General features: G+C 47.3%; 1 protein-coding gene across 1 annotated transcript; it reads right to left on the bottom strand.

Moving 5' to 3' along the window:
* Positions 1 to 14,737: 14,737 nt before the first annotated feature.
* Positions 14,738 to 20,894, bottom strand: KCTD14 (potassium channel tetramerization domain containing 14). The gene is made up of 2 exons (XM_017644081.3): positions 20,737 to 20,894; positions 14,738 to 16,334 (listed from the first exon to the last, which is right to left on the bottom strand). Exons 1-2 carry the CDS (start codon positions 20,806 to 20,808, stop codon positions 15,666 to 15,668), a joined length of 741 nt encoding a protein of 246 aa, XP_017499570.3. The 5' UTR covers positions 20,809 to 20,894; the 3' UTR covers positions 14,738 to 15,665.
* Between the last annotated feature and the right edge of the window lie 474 nt (positions 20,895 to 21,368).

Here is a 21,368-nt window from a genome sequence, read left to right as displayed (position 1 = left end):
GTGATATTTAAAAGAAAAAGCAGCAGGCTCTGGTAGGTGTTGAAGACCCCAAAATGCATAAAAGATGGTCTACCAAGCTCATACATTCTAACTGGGAAGAAACACACCCAACCCAACAGTATCTTGGATATCCAAGCAACCGAAGTGTGCTGGGATAACAGACGAATGTGGTTCAAACACACCTAACTAAGTAGAATACATGACTCCAAAAAATGCCATTTTGGCATGTGGATAATTTCCAGTTGAAGACAAAGCCCAGCAGGCTCAGGAATTGCTGTTTACCTTCCCTTCAACTTGCTAAAATAATTTAGGTCTATACCAAGAGAGAATACCAAAAATAACTTATCAGAAAGACTTAACCTCCATAGCAAGGCAAACATCTTGAGTAAATGAAAAATCACCAAACATTTACTCTTCTCATCTTCCCGTGAACTGTTTTCCTCCCATATCCCTTTGAATATGGGAGGAAGGGAAGCCCCACATCCCCATCCTGTCTCCTTAGCTGAGGACGGCAGGTGAGGCTCAATTGCCTGTCTTTGGAGCACCCATACATAAAAATCTTTTTCTCCTGTTGTCTTATATAGCTGTAATTTTTAGGCCAGCCAAAGGAACTAGAAAGGAAGAAGTTTTCTACCCCTACAATGTCTCAGGGAAGTCTACAGAAGAAATGGTTTTTAATTTGGCTTTAAGATAGTGAATTTTCCAAATAGAAAAAAATGCATCCCAGACCTGAGACTCCTGCATATGTAAATGTGACAAGAGAAATGAAAAGCACTTAGCAAACTGCCTTCAATAAATGTTAGCTATTATTATCATTACCACAGTTTATCAGATTTAAGCCATTATTTTAGGTAACACATAAAAAATGAAGGAAAAAGTTTTAATGATGAAATTAAGAACAATGGTTTCTTATTGCTTACATTGGTTATGTATATTTACTGAAAGAGCTCCTTTAAACTTATTTGGATATAGATTTGTGTCCTGTGTCATACTGCTGTGTTTCCATGCCTAGTTCTGCGCACATAAAACTTTGTTTCAATGCAAATTGTAGGGTAATCTCTTTGAAGGTACAGTAAACGGCAATTAAAAGACGACATAGGCACAGAGCTCTGTTGAAGTAATGACAACATGAACTGCTATGATCCAGTCCACACATGAACAGTTGGCCAAGAACAATCTTAAGATGTGTTCCGATTCTGGAGATGTTAAATGTACATCTAAGCATCAGTGCCACAAAGTATCATCATTGCTAGATACATGGCTGCAGGAAAGAGTTTAGTGCACTCAGAAAACCAAAGGAAATTCAATTCATAATACATAAACTGCATACAGGGAACAGGGAGAAGTGACAGAAATAAAGTTGAGAAGCTGAGGTCAGACTGGTATAGAACCATTCCACATTTTTTAATATTGAAATGAAAAACTATCTTTATTGAATAGATTACATTTTCCTGTGACCTTCATTATTGCACACGGGAATACAAAGAGGTCCTTCAGTGAATCCCTGGGGCTTCAAGCAGAGTCTTTACTGCCCTTTTGTATAACAGCAACCCAATCCCCCTGGAAATTAGGGTCAATATTCCTTCTCTGCTTGTTGGCTCAGCAAGAAGAGCCCAAACAGCCAGCAGTATTCTCATTACATGTTCCGATGTAATGGGGCAATGACTGTTCTTTAGTGGAACTGTTACCCCCTTGGGGATTAAAACCCTCTGAACCCAAGAATTCATAAATGAATGTTTATAGTGGAAAAGTCACAAGAACCACTGCTGCCTCCACCCCCTTAGTTCCCAGACCCATGTATTCTGTGGGAGAAACAATACTATGTTTTAGCTGTTAGTATAAGGTATATACCACAAACCTAAAAGACAACACCCCCAACTCACAATGTGTTGTTTCTCAGCTAGCACCATAACTGAGTCTGCAAAACATCATTATATTGTTTTTATTTTTTTATCATAACAGCTACATCTAAACGATGGGGTACCTAGCAAGACCAATTCTTTGCTAAAATTTTTTCACCATAAAAGAAGCTCCTTAGTCACAAGCAATGTGTGAAATGCCATGAAAATGAATAAGGCATCCATGAGTAGTAGGACTGGCAGAAACATTGCAGTTAGTGTATTAGGGTATGCCAGGGAAAGAACCAACAAGATATATACAGATATTCAGCTACTGTAACAGAATACTATAGATTGAATAGCTTATAAACAACAGAAATTTATGTCCAAAAACAAGGTGCAGGAAAATTCAGGGTTCAGTGTCTGGTGAGAGCTCACTTCGCGGTTCATATACAGCTGTCTCCTGTCCTTACACGGCAGAAGGGCCAAAGGAGCTCTCTGGGGTCTCTATTATAAGGGCACTACTTCCTTTCATGAGGACTCCACCCTCAGGTCTAACCACCTCACAAAGGCCCCACCCTTGTATTAACCATCATATTATGGGATAGGATTTCAACATATGAATTTGGTGGGGAAACACATTTAGTCTATAGCAGTCGGAAAGTCAAATCTGAATCTGGAATATGTATCTATTCCTATAAGGATAATATCACCACTCCCTCTTTGATGGAAAGGACCCAGTGTGCAGTAGAATGATGGCAAAAATGGCCCCAATTCCTCCCCCCTTTATGTACATATCCTCTTGAAGTTGTTAACCTTAGAAATAAAACTGTCAGATATTTTACGAACAAAAATGAGTTTATTTGGGAATAGCAGAGAATTCCAACTCAGGACAAACAAGCTACGGAAAACCATAGGCAAGTCTTGAATACAAAAGAGCGGAGCACTCCCTCTTAGAGCAAAGGCAGGCTTTACTTAGGAGGCCTGTTACAAAGTCCATTGGAGTAAACTGGGAGTATCAAGTATAGCGGCTTCTCATTGGCTGAGTTGTGACAGTCTCTCACTGGTTGGGCTGTTGCCAGGGGAGGAGTAAAACCTTCCTCCTTTGTGGGTAGTAAAGTAGTATTTAAATGTAAAGTAGTATTTAAATGCATGGACTAGCAAGTTGTTCTCACTAGTGGGATCTGTAATTGACCGTGCATTGTAGGATGTGAGAGCGCCCCCTGCTGGCCTCCCAGCTCCGTGTCAGTGAGGTTTCCCTTGATTTTCACAAAATGTACCTTAGAAGCTGTTTCTATTAAGAGTTGAAATCTGTATTCCCAACCTTTGAATTGGGCTGAACCTTTGGCCAGTAGAATGTGACAAAAGTGACAGTGTACTAATTTTGAGCTTAGGCCTCAGGCCCATCCATAGACCAATTCACTGGGGCCTTCTGCTTGATTTTTTAACCCTACTATTACCATGAGAGTAAATTCAACCTAGTCTGCTGGAGTGAATGATCGTGTAAAACAAAGCCAAGCTGACTCAGCTGATACCATCCTAAACCAGCCCCACTTCAGCTGAATGATACTCTAACTATATATGCATGAAAGAGCCCAACTAAGACCAGAAGAACTGTCCAATTTGTAGCCTTGTGAGAAATAATAATGGTTGTAGCCTTACGGTATTAAGTTTGGGAGTCAGGGGTTGTGGTCAACCAGTCCCTAAACTGCTAAGCTGACTTGCCATACTTCCATAGATTCAGCTGGTAAGGAGATAACAAGCCCCAATGGATTTACAGTTTATTATGCAAAGCATGGCAGGGGGCATGAACTTCACATTTGTATTGGTTCTCCCTGCCCTATAAGCACCACGGGGTGAATGTTACGCACACAACAGATCTGTAACAGATGAGGAATACTGAGCTTAGGAAACCTTCCATCTTAAAAGAAGAATGCTAGCAAACCTGCCCTCTGGAGAGAGACTTTAACCTTATTATAAACAAATCAGCCTTCCAACTCAGAGGGAGACCTTTTATTATCACCTTGAAATAGCTCCAGGATTGTAGGGTTATACTAGCTTTATTACCCTGTAATGTAAGAAAATCTACTCCCTAACCCTAAGGCAGCTTTGCAAACATCCTCAAGCAAAGCTGTCAAAGCCATTTGCTTAGAAACACCAGCATTTTAGCCAATAGTTTGTTAGAAAGCAGTGTAACTAACTGATTTGCAAAGCAATCAACCCACCACCAAAAAATGTCTAGTTTCCCCGGGGAATAATACCTTATCAGGGGCTCAATGTTGGTCTCTATTCAGTGGCCAGACCAACTTTGGAGAGAGAACATCTATACTGTAGAGCCCATGCATATCTTCCATCCCTGCCATCATGGCCAACTTTTCCATGACTCCATAGAGCAAGCATTAGGGAGACTGACATCCACAGGTTGGATCATGGCATCCATTTATCTATCTATCTATCTATTTATCATTCATTCATTCATTCATTCATTCATTCATTTATTTTGAGAACCTTTTCTAGAATAGACGCCCTCTGATGGGTATTCACGAGAATCACAAATATTTTCACCATTCCAGGAGGTCCATACACCCAAGGCCTTCTTGTCCCCAGTCTTTAACTCTTGTACTTTCCAAAACTTTGGTCAATCACAAAGGGGCCTGGACATGCAGTACCTAGGGATCAGCCTTCCAGGACACTTAAACACAGCAGAAAAGAGAAGAGAATGTATTGGTGGGGTTGGGTTAGATGGGGAAAATAAGTAGAAATTACAAAAAAGGAAAAGGTACCATAGGAGAAGAACATAGACCTGAAATCTGGAGCTGAAGGGCCCCCACCAGTAAGATGGTGAACTTCTGGCTTCTCGTCGGTGGGGGGTGGGGGAGATCCTCTGTTCCCGCCGGCGCCACCTGAAGCCCAATCACCTCTCGCCCCCCCTCCCAATCCCAGCACCTAGCCAATTGCTACCAGCCCAGTAGAATTAACACCACAATCACCCCATGCCCCTTCCTATATAACCCAGCACCTTTCCCTAATAAAGGGGATTTCTCCGGTGAATTACTGCTGTGTCACTCCTTCCCTTTCATTGGTGCCAAAACCCGGGAGACGGGACACCCCAACTGGGCCCCGTCTTCCCCCCGACACCAGCAGCAGCTTGCCCTCGTTCTCTTTTTCTGGCGATGGCTCATCACACTCACCACTCCTCTCTGGCCTTTAGGTAAGTTTTCCCCCCAGAGTGGGCCACTCTTCCCCGAGCTATCGCAGTGCCATTGACCGTGATCGTCCGGCAAGGCCCTGACGCTCAGGGACGAGGAGGGAACTCTCGCAGCCTCAGGGCTTCACTGCTGCGGCGGACCCTCAGGCCCCCCCTCCAACAGCCATAAACAAGGTGACTCCTTTGCGGATGAGAACGCTCCCTTTTCTCCCCCCTCTTCCTTCTGTTCCGTCTGCCGAAATCCGTTCTGTCTGCCGAAAATTCCTAGTACTAGGTACCTCATGACTCCAGCACTCTGCCTTCTTAGAGAAGTCTGGGTGACGACCCACACTTCCTAAGAAATTCTGACTCATATACGAGTTTCCGCAGACCACCAAGGATCATCAGGGACGCACTTTGTCTCCTTGGGGTCTGCTCCCAGTTCGAGGATCTCTGTTCGTCTTCCCCTGTTTGTCTCCTTCTCTGTCCTTTAGCCATGGGAGCCTCCTCATCCCTCCCTAAAGATTCACCTCTTGAATGTCTGCTCAAGTATCTAGCCACCCTCTCCCTGACGCCTGATATAAAACCAAAACTTCTCCGTAAATATTGCTCCCAAGATTGGCCGACATACCCCCTAGACAATAACAACCAATGGCCCGCAGGGGGAACTCTTGATCCTACCATCACTCGCAATCTTTTTAACTACTGCCAGCACCTGAAAAAATGGAAGGAGATTCCCTATATCGAAGCTTTTCGCCCCCTAGCTCAAAATCCCAGCCTCTGCACCACCTGCTCCCCGCCCCAAGTTCTCCTAGCCTGAAAGCCATCTCCCTCCCTTCCCCACACTCCCAGTCCCTCTTCAATTACCTTTGACCCAGCTGACGCGCCTCCACCATACAGGCTTCCCCCTTCGGCCCCTCCCCCTCTACAACCCCTCCACCCTCCACCACTGCTGCTGCCTCCACCCGCGCAGAAGCCTCCCGCCCTCTCCCTTCCCTCTCCTCTCCTCCCTCCACCACCATCTCCTCCCCCACCTCACCCCCTCCCGTAGATCAAGCCTGAGCCTTTCAGCCCCCCTCTAACTAAGTTCCAGGAGCCTCCTCCATCTTTGCCCCCTCAGACTCGGTCCCGAGGGCCTCCCAAAATTATTGCCCCACTCCGGAAAGTAGCAGGATCCGAAGGCATTGTGCGCATTCACGTCCCTTTCTCTTTAGGAGATTTAGCCCAACTTGAGAAACGCCTAGGTTCCTTTTCCACTGATCCCACAACATACATCAAAGAGTTTCAATGGACCCTCCAGTCTTACAGCCTCACACATGATGACATTTTCATGCTCCTGGCCAATACTCTCCTCCCTGAAAAGCGTAGACGAGTTTGGGACTTCGCCCAAATGCACGCTACCGAAACCCACAGGACTGACCCTACCTACCCCCCTGGCCCCACTGCTGTCCCCAAACAAGACCCACGCTGGGATTATAACACCGCGGTGGGTCTCCGCTCTCGAGATATTTTGCCTCCTGCTTAATAGCAGGTCTGAAAAAGGCAGCTCGTAGTTGTCAATTTTCAAAAGCTCCAAGACATAATTCAAAAGAGAGACAAAACCCCCTCCAAGTTCTTAGACTCACTCAACCCTATTACAGTATACCAGCCTGGACCCGGAAACGCCTGATGGAAGACATGTCCTTATGACATACTTCCTAGCTCAAAGCTACCCCGACATTAAAGCTAAACTCAAAAAGTTAGAACAGGGCCCCGCTAACCCACAGACTGAGATCCTAACAGTGGCCTTTAAAGTCTTCCATAACCGGGGGGAGGAGAAAGAACGCCGTAAACAAAAGGCTGATCAGGCCAATTTCCAAATGTTGGCCCAGCTGATAAAACCACAACCTGGGCACCCCTCTACAAACAAGCCCCCCCCCAGGAGCTTGTTTCAAGTGCAGAAAAGAGGGACATTGGTCAAGGGCTTGCCCCTCCCCCAGATCTCCTACAACCCCATGCCCCAGATGCCACAAAATGGGCCACTGGGGGTCTGATTGCCCAAGCACCCGAAGGAGAGGCTGGACGAACAGCCCCCATCCTAAGCCCGCCGTAGTGGGGCTGGCAGAAGAAGATTGACGGGGCCCGGGGGCTTCTTGCCTAACCATTTCCATCACCAAACAAGAGCCCAGGGTTACTTTAACAGTAGACGGTCGCCCTGTCTCCTTCCTCCTAGTTACAGGAGCCACCTTCTCAGTCTTGCGAGAATACCGGGGCCCTACCACGCTTGCCATTACTCCTATAGTCGGGGTAGGAGGTAAACAGATTTTCCCATTAAACCCCCCCACCTTTTATGTACAATCCAAGACAATCCCATACCTTTCTCCCACTCCTTCCTGGTTATGCTCCAGTGTCCCATCCCTTTACTAGGACAGGACATCCTTTCTCTCCTCCACGTTTCCATAACTATATCCACTCCCACAGCCCCCAGTACTCCCTTTCTGATGGCCCACATAGCCAATGACCCCCCTCTACCCAATGAAAGCTCCGGTTCCGCCCTCATACACCCTGTAAATCCCAAAGTTTGGGATATTACAAGCCCCTCCATGGCCCTATGTCCTCCTGCCTCTATCAAATTATGTGACCCCTCTCAGTATATCTGTCAGGCCCAATACTCCCTAACCACTTCAGCCCTCATAGGCCTCCAACCCATCATTCAAGATCTCTTAAACAAAAATTACCTCAGACCCACTCACTCCCCATTTAATACCCCCATATTAGCTGTTAAAAAAACCAACGGATCTTCCCGCCTTGTCCAAGACCTTTGCCTCATCAACATGGCTGTTGTCCCTATCCATCCCTTAGTTCCAAATCCATACACCCTTTTATCGCAGATCCCTGCCTCGGCCTCCCACTTCTCAGTCCTAGATCTCAAGGACGCATTTTTTTCTATGCCTCTGGACCCCTCCTCCCACGATTTTTTCGCCTTCACCTGGACGGACCCATGCACGAGACATTCTGAACAACTTACTTGGACAGTTTTGCCAAAGCTTCTGAGATAGTCCCCATATTTTTAGACAAGTCCTAGCTCAGGACCTCAAACAGTTTCATCATGATCACTCCGAGTCCACTTTATTACAATACGTAGACAATCTTCTACTCTGCAGTCCCTCGTGGGAACAGTCTCAACTTGACACTGCCTCTCTACTTAACCTTCTAGTTTCCAGAAGTTACCGGGTATCCCCCGTCAAAGCTCAAATCTCTTCCCCTTCTGTCACTTACCTTGGATTCCTTCTGTCTCAACAAAGAAAGTCCATTACCTTAGACAGAAAACGACTCCTCTCTGACCTGCCCATTCCCAAAACCAAGACAGAAATCCTTTCCTTTCTAAGCCTGGCTGGGTATTTTAGAGCATGGATCCCTAACTTCTCCATGTTGGCAAAACCCCTATACAACCTCAGCAAGGGCTCCCCTGAAGAACCATTATCATCCTCACCCCGACACTCCTTCATTAAGCTCCGTCAAGCCCTTGTGGAAGCCCCAGCTCTCCATCTTCATGATTTGTCGAAGCCCTTCTCATTATACATTCATGAGAGGTCCAGTCAAGCTCTAGGAGTCCTAGGCCAATATTATGGCCCATCCTTTGCCCCAGTAGCTTATCTCTCCAAGCAATTAGACCCCACAGTTCAGGGATGGGCCCCCTGCCTACAGGCATTAGCCGCTGGGCAGCTCTTGCAGAAAGAAGCTCATAAACTAACATTTGGGGCACCCCTTACCATTCTGTCCCCACATCACCTAAAAGATCTCTTAACCTACAAAAGTTTACAGATTCTCCCTCCCTCCAGACTCCTGAACTTAGTGTCCTCTTTCCTCCCAAATCCAGACATTTCTTTCCTCCCCTGCCAGCCCCTGAATCTGGCCACTCTTCTTCCTCTACCCTACTCTCCTCATACTCCCTCGCATGACTGCCTGGAAGCCCTTCACAACTTCCTTCCGTGCCACTCCATGATCTCCGAAGGAGCCCTCTCACACTCTGACCTCATCTGGTTTACTGATGGGTCCTCCTTTAAACATGAGGGCACCCACTATGCAGGATACGCAGTAGTCTCCCTCGAAGACGTCATTGAGGCACGAGCCCTACCCCCCGGTACAACCAATCAACAGGCTAAACTCATTGCAGCCACCAGAGCTTGCACTCTGGCCCAGGACATGTCTCTCACATTGTACACTGACTCCAAGTATGTATTCCACATTCTCTTGTCTCACGCGGCAGCATGGAAAGAATGAGGCCTCCTCACCACGAAAGGAAATTCCATAACTAATTCAGCCTTAATTACTAAACTTCTAGAGGCTTCACAACTCCCACACCGACTAGGCATAGTCCACTGCAAATCACATCAAAAGGATGACTCCCCCATTGCAAGAGGTAACAACAAAGCCGACAGAGTAGCCCAGTCAGTTGCCCTATCAGAAGACACACCAGACAACAATCCGTCTGCCCTTGCAGTTTTAGCCTTATCACAAGACACCCTCTGTTCCCAGGACAAAGAGTCTCTCTTCTGCCTCTTACATGATCTGTTCCATCCCAGCCCCCAATCCTTGATTCATTTTTTACAATCTTTTTTTTCTCTCTCTCCTGAAGACAAAACCCTACTTAACCAAATCACCTGCAGGTGCACCATCTGCCAACGAACTAACCCTAATACCCCCCTCAAGGCCCGACTCTTCCCAGCTCATCAAGCAAGGGTTAATGTCCCCACCGCAGATTGGCAAATAGACTTCACTAACATGCCCCCTGTACGGCATACCAGATACCTACTCATGTTAGTAGATACATTTTCAGAATGGGTTGACGCTTTCCCCACCACTAACAAATGAGTGCCCGCAGTTGCCTCTATCCTCCTCACCCAGATCTTTCCTAAGTTCGGGATGCCCACTTCCCTCCAATCAGGTAACGGCCCTGAGTTCACTGCCCAAATTATCCAGAACCTCTCCAAGTCGCTCTCACTCCCCTGGCATTTACATTGTCCTTATCGACCACAAGCTTCGAGAAAAGTAGAAAGAGCCAGTAGGACTCTAAAGGACATCCTGACCAAACTATCTCTAGAACTACACCTTGACTGGGTTCGCTTACTTCCCTTAGCTCTACTCCGCATTCGGGCCCTCCCAAAGAAACCTTCCTTCTTGTCGTCCTTTGAGATCACGTACAGCCGTCCGATTCTACCCCCAGGGCTCCCTTCCCACAAAGGACCAATTCCTCCCAACATGGCCCTTCCACTACTCTCCTCTGCACTGAATTGTGGAAATATCAAGATTGGCTCCTTCCTGATCCATCCGCCTCCCAAAATCCTCCTGTCTTACAGCCCGGCCAACAAGTGTTTTATAAGCCACCAGAGGATCGGCCCTCTCTCACCCCAAAATGGGAAGGTCCACACCCAGTTATTCTCTGCATCCCCTCGGCCGCCAGGCTCTTACTGCCTGATAACTCTGTCACCCCTTGGATTCATATCTCCAGGTTGAAACCAAATACCCAGGACCCACCTTCTCTGGACACCCAAGACCCATCAGTCACAATCCAGAGTCCTTCGGATACAGCCCAAGACGCTGTCTATTCTTCCACGCCTCATCCCTCTGATCCCTTGAAACTCCGCATCTTCCGTTCACCCCCTTTGCCATCCATACCCGAATTATGACTTTTTCCTCCTTTACCGCTCTCTCGCTTTTTGTCCTCATTCCTATTGTCTTCCCCGCCACCCCAGCCTCCTTTGTATGGCGATTCAAAGTCAGACAAACTTACATACAGCATAAAACAAAAGTTACTGCCCTCATTGCCACATCAGACTGCCCTCTGGAAGGCTGCTCTAAGCCTTTATACCTCCACTTTCCTCCCTCCACCGAAGTGTTCACTAGCAGCTACCTTTATTCTCCCTACCTCTGCTTCCTCTATGACCAAAGACAAGCCTATTGCAGGCGATGGCAAGACACTTACAGGGGATGTCCCTACTGGTCTTGCACCATTCACTACCTGGGTAACTCATGGTACCCACAGTATTACTCCTCCAACCGCTTCATGAAATATCCCAACGGCTCATTCTCCTTCTCAATCCCAGATCCCTGGGACTCTCGATGGGCTGCCGGAGTCACAGCCTCAGTTTACTACGGGGGGTCCTCGACCCCCCACGGTACCCTTCATATCTCTCGAGAGTATGTTCCCTCTCACTCCCAGATCTCTCAAGTTGCATCAGATATCAGACATTCCGAAAAAGTCATTATCCAAACTCTTGATGGCGCCTCTTCATATTCTTATTCCTCCTACTCTTGGTTACAGCTCATTCAAGACACCACCATCTTTCTCAACCACACCCTCAACACCGCCAATTGTTTCTTGTGCGCATCACTACAGCGCCCACTGCTGGCCACCGTGCCCCTTTATATTTCCAACTACTCCTTCCATGCAGAAGGACAACCCCTCTGCCCCCTGGCAGACATACCCCTATGGGAACCAGAATACACAGATAATCTCACCATCCACCACTGTGTAGGCCCCACTCCACCCCCCTCCAGTGCACTTCACTGCCTCTCTATCTACACCCCTACCTCCGGCTCTAAGACTTTCACGCAACCGGGACACTTCTTTTAGTGTAATGGCAGTCTTTTCAACTCACTGCCTCCCAACTCCAATATACCCTGCATTCTCGTCACCCTAATCCCACAGCTTACACTTTACAGCATGGCAGAATTTCTTTAGCTCCAACCTCCCTTGCCCTCACGCACAAAAAGAGCTGCTTTCCTTCCCATCATGGTCGGTATCTCTTTGACCACCTCAGCCATTGGGGCAGGGTTTTCGGGAGGAGCCTTGGGTCACTCTCTATGGGCAGTTAGAGATCTCAACGCCAAACCTGAGGGAGCCCTGACATCCACTGCCGATTCCCTAGCCTCTCTCCAAAGACAGGTCACTTCGCTAGCTAAGGTCACCCTTCAAAACCGGTGGGCCTTAGATCTGCTTACAGCCGAGAAGGGCGGCACCTGCGTTTTCCTCCGGGAAGAGTGCTGCTATTACATCAACGAATCCGGCATTGTAGAAACTGACATTACCAAACTCACCGACCTTGCCTCCAGCCTCCACTCTGCTTCCAATTCCAACCCATTCTCTTCAATACTAACAAACCCCCTCCTTACCTGGGTCGGGCCCATTGCAGGCCCTATAATAATCATTCTTCTCACCTGTCTCTTCTTACCCTGTATAATAAAGTCCATCAAATCCCAAGTCGGAAAAATCTCTAATCAAGCTTTCAACCAGCTTTTACTCAGGAACTACCAGCTTCTGGCCACAGAAGATCCCTCACCCTCACGTAACCTCCTCACCACATGCTGAGATGGACCCCTCTCTCTGCTGGAAACTGTTCCTGGAAACAATGGCCGCAGATGCCTGGCTCCTGACACCCATATCCTCTTGGCACCATTGGAATCAACAGGTCCTCGACTTATGGTTACAGGGAACCTTCATTGATTTCCAACCTGAAGAAGTCCACATCTACTCGTCCTTACTGTGGGGAGTCCTATCAACCCTTTCCTCCCAATCCTCAAGCCCTCACTCCCTTCTCCGCCCCCGTTCAGCAGGAAGCAGTCAGAGAGAAAGCAACGTCCACAACCCCACAGAGGAGAAAGGGGGGAATGAAGGGCCCCCACCAGTAAGATGGCAAACTTCCGGCTTCTCTTCAGGGTCCTCAGTTCCCGCCGGTGCCACCTGAAGCCCAATCACCTCTCGCCCCCCTCCCAATCCCAGCACCTAGCCAATAGCCACCAGCCCCGTAGAAGTAACACCACAATCACCCTTCCTATATAACCCAGCACCTTTCCCTAATAAAGCGGATTTCTCTGGTGAATTGCTGCTGTGTGTCGCTCCTTTCCTTTCAGGAGCAATGCTATGAACTAAGGTGTCTCCATAAAGGCAATCTCAAAGTTTTAATCTTTCCTTGTATTTTTCCTCTGGATTATAATCAGTTATATTTAGCATTCAGTTTTAAGTTTTCTTCCTCTAACTCTATAATTTTCTTCAGTTAATCTCAATAGATCTGAAGTCTTATATACCCTTACAAGTGAACAGAGAGTATTCTGAACATTATTAATGTGCTTTACTATTTTGCTTTCCTGTTAGGAAATGAAAGAGAGGAGATTGCATTTTGGGTAGGCAGCCAAGAGTGTCCACTTAATTTATATACTTCTAACTTATGTCTTTAAAGATATTTCTTTTTTTCATAGCCCTATAAGCCCCACCACCTTAAATCCTTTTTGGAGCAAAGATTTCATTAATTGCATTACATTAAATAAGTATTCTATTCCCCAATAATTTTAAGCCATCTATAAATGTAATTTTACTTGCTGGAGAACATTGCATTATATAGATACAATATAGCAAATGACTTATTTCCAATTGTTTTGCTATTGTAAGTTAAATGTGATAAAAAAATTGTATCTTATCTTAACTGTATTAAGAATTGGGAGTTGGGAGATGTTGGAATTGCCTTTGTTTAATAAAATAGTTCGGTAAATTGCTTAGGAAGAAGTCAGATGCTAAGGGCACACGTGCAGCCTGGAGCCAAAGAAATAAAAAAGGTAGCTAAACTGGAACCTGGTCTTTTCATGGCAAATGACAATAACACAAGAGGGCTAATGGAAACTTGGCATGCCTCTAAAACCTCAGTTTGCAACTGGCATACTGTTACTTCCACACATATTCAGCTGGCCAGATTAGGTCGTGAGGCCAAGCGCGAAGTCAGTGGGGTAAGGCAGATTACTCCCACCCGCCAAGGATGGAAATAACAGGGAGCGAAGAATTCAAAACAATCTGCTAGTGAAAAGCCTCTAGTGATGGGGATGACTGACACTTTTAGAATAGGTTCGTTCAATGTTCAATTTGAAGTTACTTGCATTTGTCCTATAAGCTCCCTCCTCTTTATTTGCCTGTATTTTCCACAGTCCGCCATGTGCACAATAGCTCATGGGAGTGACACTTGTAAAAATTAAGAAAAATATCTTAGTTTTAAATCTGGGAGAGCATGGTGTTGAACAGCAACACCAGGTTCAAGACATCCAGATAATCACTATGCTGAGTGAATCCAGCAGGAGCGGAGGCAGAGCAAACCATAAGACAAACCCTCTGAGAATGCGCAGGAATCTTGGGGAGGATGTTGACCTTTCTATAATTCATGAAATTGAGATTTTAAGCAATCCTATTTAATTAAATATTAAGGAGCAGGGTGTCTCCCTGGAATCTAATCCCATAAATGTAGTTCCTGATAAAGTGTATATACTTTTTTTCTCAGTCTCTTAAGTAATGTTAAATTGTTTCATGACTAAAATGTTCAAATAGGTAGTCAGGATTTTTCCACTTTAAACTGTGAGCCATATTAAATACCAAAAAAGGAAAATATGGAACAAGCTTGGAAAATAAGAAAAAAAAATACCAGCAGATGCAGTTACTGAATTGTCACGCTCATTGAAAATCACTATGTTCTGAGCAATTATGTTTAAATTTGAAACTCCCTGACTCTAAAATTCCTTAAACCTGGCTGGTTAACCTTGACCTCAATCCTGGAGACCCCAGGATGGTTGGTGACCTTACTAGGCAGGGCAGGGTGCTCCAAGACCTGTTCTCGGAGAAGGATGAATGCCTGCATGTGTCCTCCTTAGAGGTATGTACTGTCTGAGGTTGTGCAGAACATCAAACACAGACTCTTGTGCAAGGGGTTTATTGATGATGTTCTCTCAAGTGAAGGGGAATAAGGGAAGCAGGGCAGAGCAGAGGAAGAACACTAAGCAAGAATGTAGCAGCATATGAAGACTGACTTCAGCCTTCAGCCCAATCCCACCAGGAGCTCTGGAACAGATATTGCAGCAGAGGCGGTTCCTCTTTGAGGTAATTCTTCTGTACCTCCACACAAGGGAGATGGCAGTTCTTTCCTAGAGCAGGTCTCAAAATTAGAGTGCATCAGAATGACCCACAGGGCTTGTTAAAACAGATTATTGTGCCAATCCCCAGAGTTTCTGATTCAAGAAAATCTGATTTAGGTCCCTGACGGTGGGGCCTGAGCATTGTAGTTCTAACAAGTTCTCAGGTTTGGTGAGGCTGCTGGTCCAGGGACTTTGAGAACCATTGCTCTGGAGAAGAGGACACCTGTGAAGTTTTAGCATCTGGAAAAGGAAATCTACAGGTGCTATTTGGCATCTTCATTACAAAGGCACATACCAGGGCTAGAGGACTGGACAAGCTGAGGCTAGATAGACTATATTTTAGGTTAGATGACCTAGAGTCATGGTGTCCTGTTATTTTCTTGCTGTCATTCTGCATCTCCAGCCAAAGCATTGTTGAAGCATCCCAACTCATCTCAGCCTTGCTATTGTAAGTCAAGGGAAAGTTCTGGCAGGTACATGAGGCTTTAAAGAGAGAGTAGCTGCATTTCACCAGACGAGTACAGTGGAGTCAGTTGCGATGAGTGTAAAGTCCTCAAAGAGGATATAATATGTGGGGGCAAGCCTCTTGTACCACCTTGTAAGTTGTGTGATATTCATAGGCTTTTGAAATTTAAAGAAGGCTTGTAAGACAACTTTTAATTTCGTAAGTCCCACCAGAGCCCATAACAAACAGCCCCGCCCCCTGGGGGTCACCACCAGATGAAGACGAATGTATAGAAGCAATTGAAGCCCTTGGTCCAGAATGCCTTCTCAGAGTAGTGTTCATAGACTACCTGGTACCCCTGTGCTTTAATGTCCATCACCATACAGTCCAAGAGATCCCTGATGTCGGGGGCTGCCTTCCAAGGCCCGAATCTGACGACTGACTTCTTTTCAGCCTCCAGCATGCGCAGGGTGTCCGCGCACTGTGCCACATCCTCCTCCGTGTGCACCACGCACACCAGCACTGCGGATTTGCGTGCAGCCACCGCCTCAGCGCGCGCCAGGCGCACCATGAGCTCCAGATTCTCGTTGTAGCCTGGCACCCGCAGCAAGAACTGCTTCCGAGCCACCTGTTCACTGAAGATCTTAGGTGTGTCCTCAAGGAGCTTAACCAAAGGCTTGATTTCATAGAACTGAGCCTCGCGGTACACCTCTGGGATGTGCTGCGTGGGCAGCTCCCCACTTCTTAGGTAGTCCAGGATGGATCCGAAATAGGTGCCGGGGCGATCGATGAAGAAGCGGCCCTCCACATCCCTGCAGGCCTTAGCTGAGCTGGAAAACATCTCTGCCAACTTTGAGCCGGGGAATTTTCTCAGGGTGCCCACAGTGGTGGTGTACAACTCACCCCCAACATTCAGCTCCACGACAGAACTAGGCTGAGGGCACAAGAGGCAGAGTGAACAAGAGACAATAGAGCCACCTCAAGAGAGTTCATGATTTATTTTTCATCCGAAGCACAATCCGGTGCAGGATTTAAGGAAGCCATAATGATTGGCTTCAGCTAGTGGAAGGCCTGTTTTACTGAAGGGCTCTAATTATGCTGTATAGCTCCAGAGAGTGGACATTTTGAAGAAGAAAAAGATTTCAGTTTAATAAAATACACACTGAAGCATTTAGCTTTGTCCTTTAGGTCATGGAATATTAGAAGAGGAGGCCATGTATACACACACAAAGGAAGAGGGGGCTTCTGTGGAAGCACGTCCTAATGGAATCCTTCCAAAGCCTGTGGCCTTTGGCAAGTCTTTTTCCCTCCCTAAGGCCTCATTTATAAATGAGGATATGGAGTTGTTGTGAAATCAGAAATTCCCAAGGTGGTATGCTCAGATATGGTTTAAGAAAAGAGGCAGGGAGCAACCATCTTCAACCTTTCAGAAAGGCTGCAGAAACCTTAACATGTATTCTTTTAGGAAGCATTTCTTGGGTACTTATTGGGTGTCCACATCCTGTGTTAGTAGTTGGGGATACAAATTCTTATTTTATGTAGATCAGAACTTCTGATTAGCATATGGCATGACTTGGATTAATTAAGTACAATTTGTTTGATGAATGTTTTTCAAATAATGGACCCATGGGGATTAAATAACAGGAAAAGCCTTGGTGATAAAAAGGCCAACAACTCCAAATAAAACGGCTATAAAACTGCCTCATAAACTGTAAAGTGTGGTACAAATGTAAGTTAGATTTAGCCGTTTAACAGAATTTTTAGAGGCCTCTTCTCTGCCAAACTTTGGGCTTAGCACTAAGGATGTGGGTGAGAGCCAGATGGTGCCCTGCCTGGAGATGCCCTAGGTCAATGTAGAGAGGGTGGTAGGAACAGACTGAGTCAGGCTGCATTCAGGAATGCTGAGTGGTACCACACCGACCTGACAAAAATACCAAAAGACCTATAGTAATTATTACACATGAGGTGATAAACTAGTTGTTATTGTCACACAGCTTTCTGAACAACTTTGGTTATTTAAAATTCACTCACTCATTCAATAAAATATGTATGGGCCTCCTTTGTGCCAGGTACCTGGTGCACAGGACACCATCCCTCCCCTCACAATCTAGTAACTGTGCAAAGTGCTTACATACAGTCTCTAACTCAATCCTCATACCAATCCAATGAAGAATGTATTAAATCCCCATTTTACAGATAAGAAACTAGGGCTTAAGGAGCTGAAGCAAGTTGCTTAAGATCAACCACCTATTAAGTGATGACTGGATTTGAACTCAGGTCCAATTTACCCAGAAGCTTGTGCTCTTAATTATTACATAAGCTGGTTTTTAACTTTCAAATACCTACATTCTTCATTCCCTTAGTTATTCATTCACCAAAATGTAGAGAAGGCCCATTCCATTCACGCCTCCTCCTAAGCAGATGACAGGACACAGTCCCAGGAGCTCACAGGGGCCAGAGGGAAATGGCTTACATGTGGTGCTGAGGGAAGCTTCAGAGGTAGGGGGGGTTGGCTGTTCTTGTGGATGTGTGCTGAAGGCTGTCAGGGAAGGTTTCCCAGGGGACACGATGGCTGCAGCTGCAGACAGGCTCTGTGCAGTGTGAGAGAAAAGGCTGCATTTCCAGCCTGGAGACTCCCACAGGTCATTGCAGGACCAGGGATAGGGACAAAGCTCAAGAATGTCCCTCAGCCTGTTTTAGGTGTAAGCTCACTCTCAATTTGTCTGTGGGATCTACCACTAAGATTACTGGAATTAAGAGAGCTAAAGGCAGCCAAAATGCCGGGAAGAACTGAGTTGCTATGGCAACAGCTCCTACCAGGGGACAGTTCTGTTGACTGGAACAGAAAAAGGAGATGAAAGGATGCATTCTGACAGTAGCCAAATGATACAGCCTTGAGAAAAATAAGCCAAGGCTGTTTGGTTAACCCTGAGGTGGCTCTGTAAAGCAGGCAGTTAGATGGCAAAGTTGTAGATTTAACCCTTGAATGGATGGTATGCTCTCATCACTCCTGTACCTCTGAAGGTCACAGGGGCTCTTAATATCCCCACATTACAGGCAAGGAAAGCTCAGAAAGAAGGGTCCACAGCTAGGAAGTGATGAAGTCAGAGCTGGGATCAAACCCGTATCAGTCTGGCTTCAGCATAGTAGGGGTGCTCTGCCACCTCCCCTCCCAACATCCAGTCCCACTGCTGCCAGTAGTAGCAGTATGTCTGGGGCAGCTCACCGCCTTCTCGGCCTAAGCTTAGTTGTCTATGAAGCAGGGAGGCAAAGTGGACAAGGAGAACCCTAAGTCTCTACAGCTTTGAAAGTATCACAACCCCAGTTACTTCATATGTCATTTCTGAAGCTCATTTTCAGATGATTCACAAATGGCTTCCTGCCTTAACATCCTCAGCCTGATTTCTCTATTAGACAAGGCCTTTGCCCTGCTCCCAAGGTTCTTCATGCTGTTCCTCTCTGCCCTCCCTTTTTTCCAAAACTCTCAATCTCTTTGGAAATTCCAGACCTCCACCTCGCCCATAAACACACTACCATATATATGTGTTTCTAGTACATAAAGACTTCTTCTCCATCCCTCTTCCAGACCACCTGCCCTTCCTTGTGGCCCTCTCCCCTACCTTTTCTACCCTGCCAAAGCATTGCTGGGTGGGAAAGCCTGTCCCAGGTATTGTGTGCATGGGCTGGCGAGATGTGGTCTTTAGGAGCCCCTGCTGGGTGCCAGGTCAGTGCTGGCCATGAGGACACAGGGATGAAACAGGCTCAGCTCTCACCCAGTTCCAGCCAGAAGGGTCCCTATACATCTGCAAACCCTGTGCCAAACATCTGTAAATAAATCTCCTTGGGTCACCCTTGGTAGAGTCGATGAAGGGACATCTCCATTCATATGTCCCCCAAGCCTCTTAACATCTCTCCCACCCCACAACCCTGACCTTTACCACTATTCCCTAGCTCAGCTTCTTGAGCCACAAACCCAGGCTGCCATCTTGTATTCTGCTCCCATCCTCAGCCTCCACCCGCAAAGGTAATCAATCACCAGGCCCAGGGAATTCTGTATGCCTGGTCAGTTCCATGGCTTCCTGACCCCTTGAGAGACTGCCTCCCCCAACCTAATCTCTACTCAGAAACCAGAGCTGTTTTCCCAGAGTGCAAATCTAATCTCATCACCCCCTGTGTTAAACAGTTCAGTGACTTTACATTCCCTTCCCGATAAACTCCAGGCTCCTTAACAAGGTTTACCAAGCCCTTTGAAACGCTGGCAGTCAACTACCAGAACTGCTGCTGCTCCTCCACATCCCCCGTCCAGAGCAAGCTGGTTCCTTCGTCTCCAGGACTTCACTCACTTGCCACCCCTCATCCTTCAAGTAATTTCCCCCAGGAACCTTTCTGGATGGGTTGTCTCCTTGTGATCCCAGAGGGCCCTGGACTTTTTCCATCGTGGTAGTTACTCTCTTTTAACTGTTCATCTGTATCCCCCATTAGACTGTCAGGTACCTGAGGTATTCTGATAAAGGCCGATCTTGCCTGTCCTGGCATCATGCACCATGCTGGCTCCCTCCCAAACCCAGTCATCCATCCAAACATTCACTGATCACCTAGGGCATGCTGCCACCAAGCAGGGGACTTTGCCAATACTCAACAATGGCAGTATCATCAGTATTGGAAAGAGCCACAGTCACCCCACTGCTGGATCTGCTCTCACTTCAGGCAAGACTCCAAAAGAGCACCTAGCCTAGGAGAGATGAGAATGTTCCGTTCCAACAGTGGCCTGGGCTTTTTCCTGATCCTCTCCCCAACCTCCCCGCACCCAAGCCCTGGGAAGGGCAGGCGAGCAGGCGCACTTAGGACCCAGCCACAAGGCAGGGGCAGGCTGGAGAGGGAGGGCATTTGGGGCGTGAGGGAATGATATTCCAGCAGCCTGGAGTCCGTTTTTCCCAGGCAAGAGGCGGGGCAGGACAGCGGAAGGGCGGTGGGCTGGGACAAGCCAGGGGACTGAGAGGGGTGACACACAGGGAGCCGCAGACCAAAGACCGAGGGAAGGGAGGGCACGGAGGCAGCCAGGCAGGAAACGGGCGAAGAGGGCAGGCTGGACCGAGCCGGAACTGAAAGGGGGACCGTGGCGCGGAAGGCGAGAGCAAAGGTGGAGAAACAGCGAAGAAGGAAAGACAGCGCCCGGCCAGAGGTGGAGACTGCCCGCCCGGAGCAGGGTGGCTCAGACCCGGAGGCAGGGGCGGTCGGGGGCCTCTGGAAGAAATGAGAGAAGGGATAGGTGGTCGGAGAGGGGCGAGAACAGAGGCGCCCGCGGCCACCTGTCCTCTGCGGGGCTGCACACTCACCACCGGCGAACCCACAGTGCACGCAGCCCCGGTGGGCCGCAGAGTGCGGGGCGCCGTGGTCAGGTTCATCATCCTGCCCGGCCGCCGCTCCTATCCAGCCTAGCCCAGCACGCCCTGCCACGTGCAAGGCACCCAGAGGCGGCGGAAGTGCACCTTGCTCCTGCTGGGGGGTGGGGAAAGCTGGGCCCAGGGCATGGGTAGAGCCTGGATTGGCCTGAGCTGCACACATAGGGATTGGCCTGGGCTGGGCAGGCTTACCCTGAGACCCTAGGCCAGTCACTGCCCCTATCTCACCTGGGATTTCCCTCCTCCAAATGAGAGAGGCAGCCAGAATTGACATTGACAACAGGAGGCTTTCTACCTGAGGCAGAGCAGGGACATGGAACAAGCATCATGATTAATTTTTTCTTGCCTATAATGAAAAGTGCCCAACATGCAAATATCTTAGTACAGTAAGAACAGGAGGGACTCCATTTTAAGGCTAAGGCACCATTTTAAAAACCAGGGTGTTAGGAAGTAAGATTCCTAACATTTTATGGTGATTAGCCAACAACTGAACCTATCTTAAGGCAGGGCAAGCAGTTCTAAATGGTATGTTTTCACTGCTTGAGAATAACCATTATCTTGCAGAA

This window comes from Manis javanica, chromosome 11 (genome assembly GCF_040802235.1).
Source record: "Manis javanica isolate MJ-LG chromosome 11, MJ_LKY, whole genome shotgun sequence".
In the NCBI taxonomy this organism is placed as follows: Eukaryota; Metazoa; Chordata; class Mammalia; order Pholidota; family Manidae; genus Manis; species Manis javanica.
Note: the sequence above shows the minus strand (reverse complement) of the source record. Positions and strands in the feature narration are given on the sequence as shown.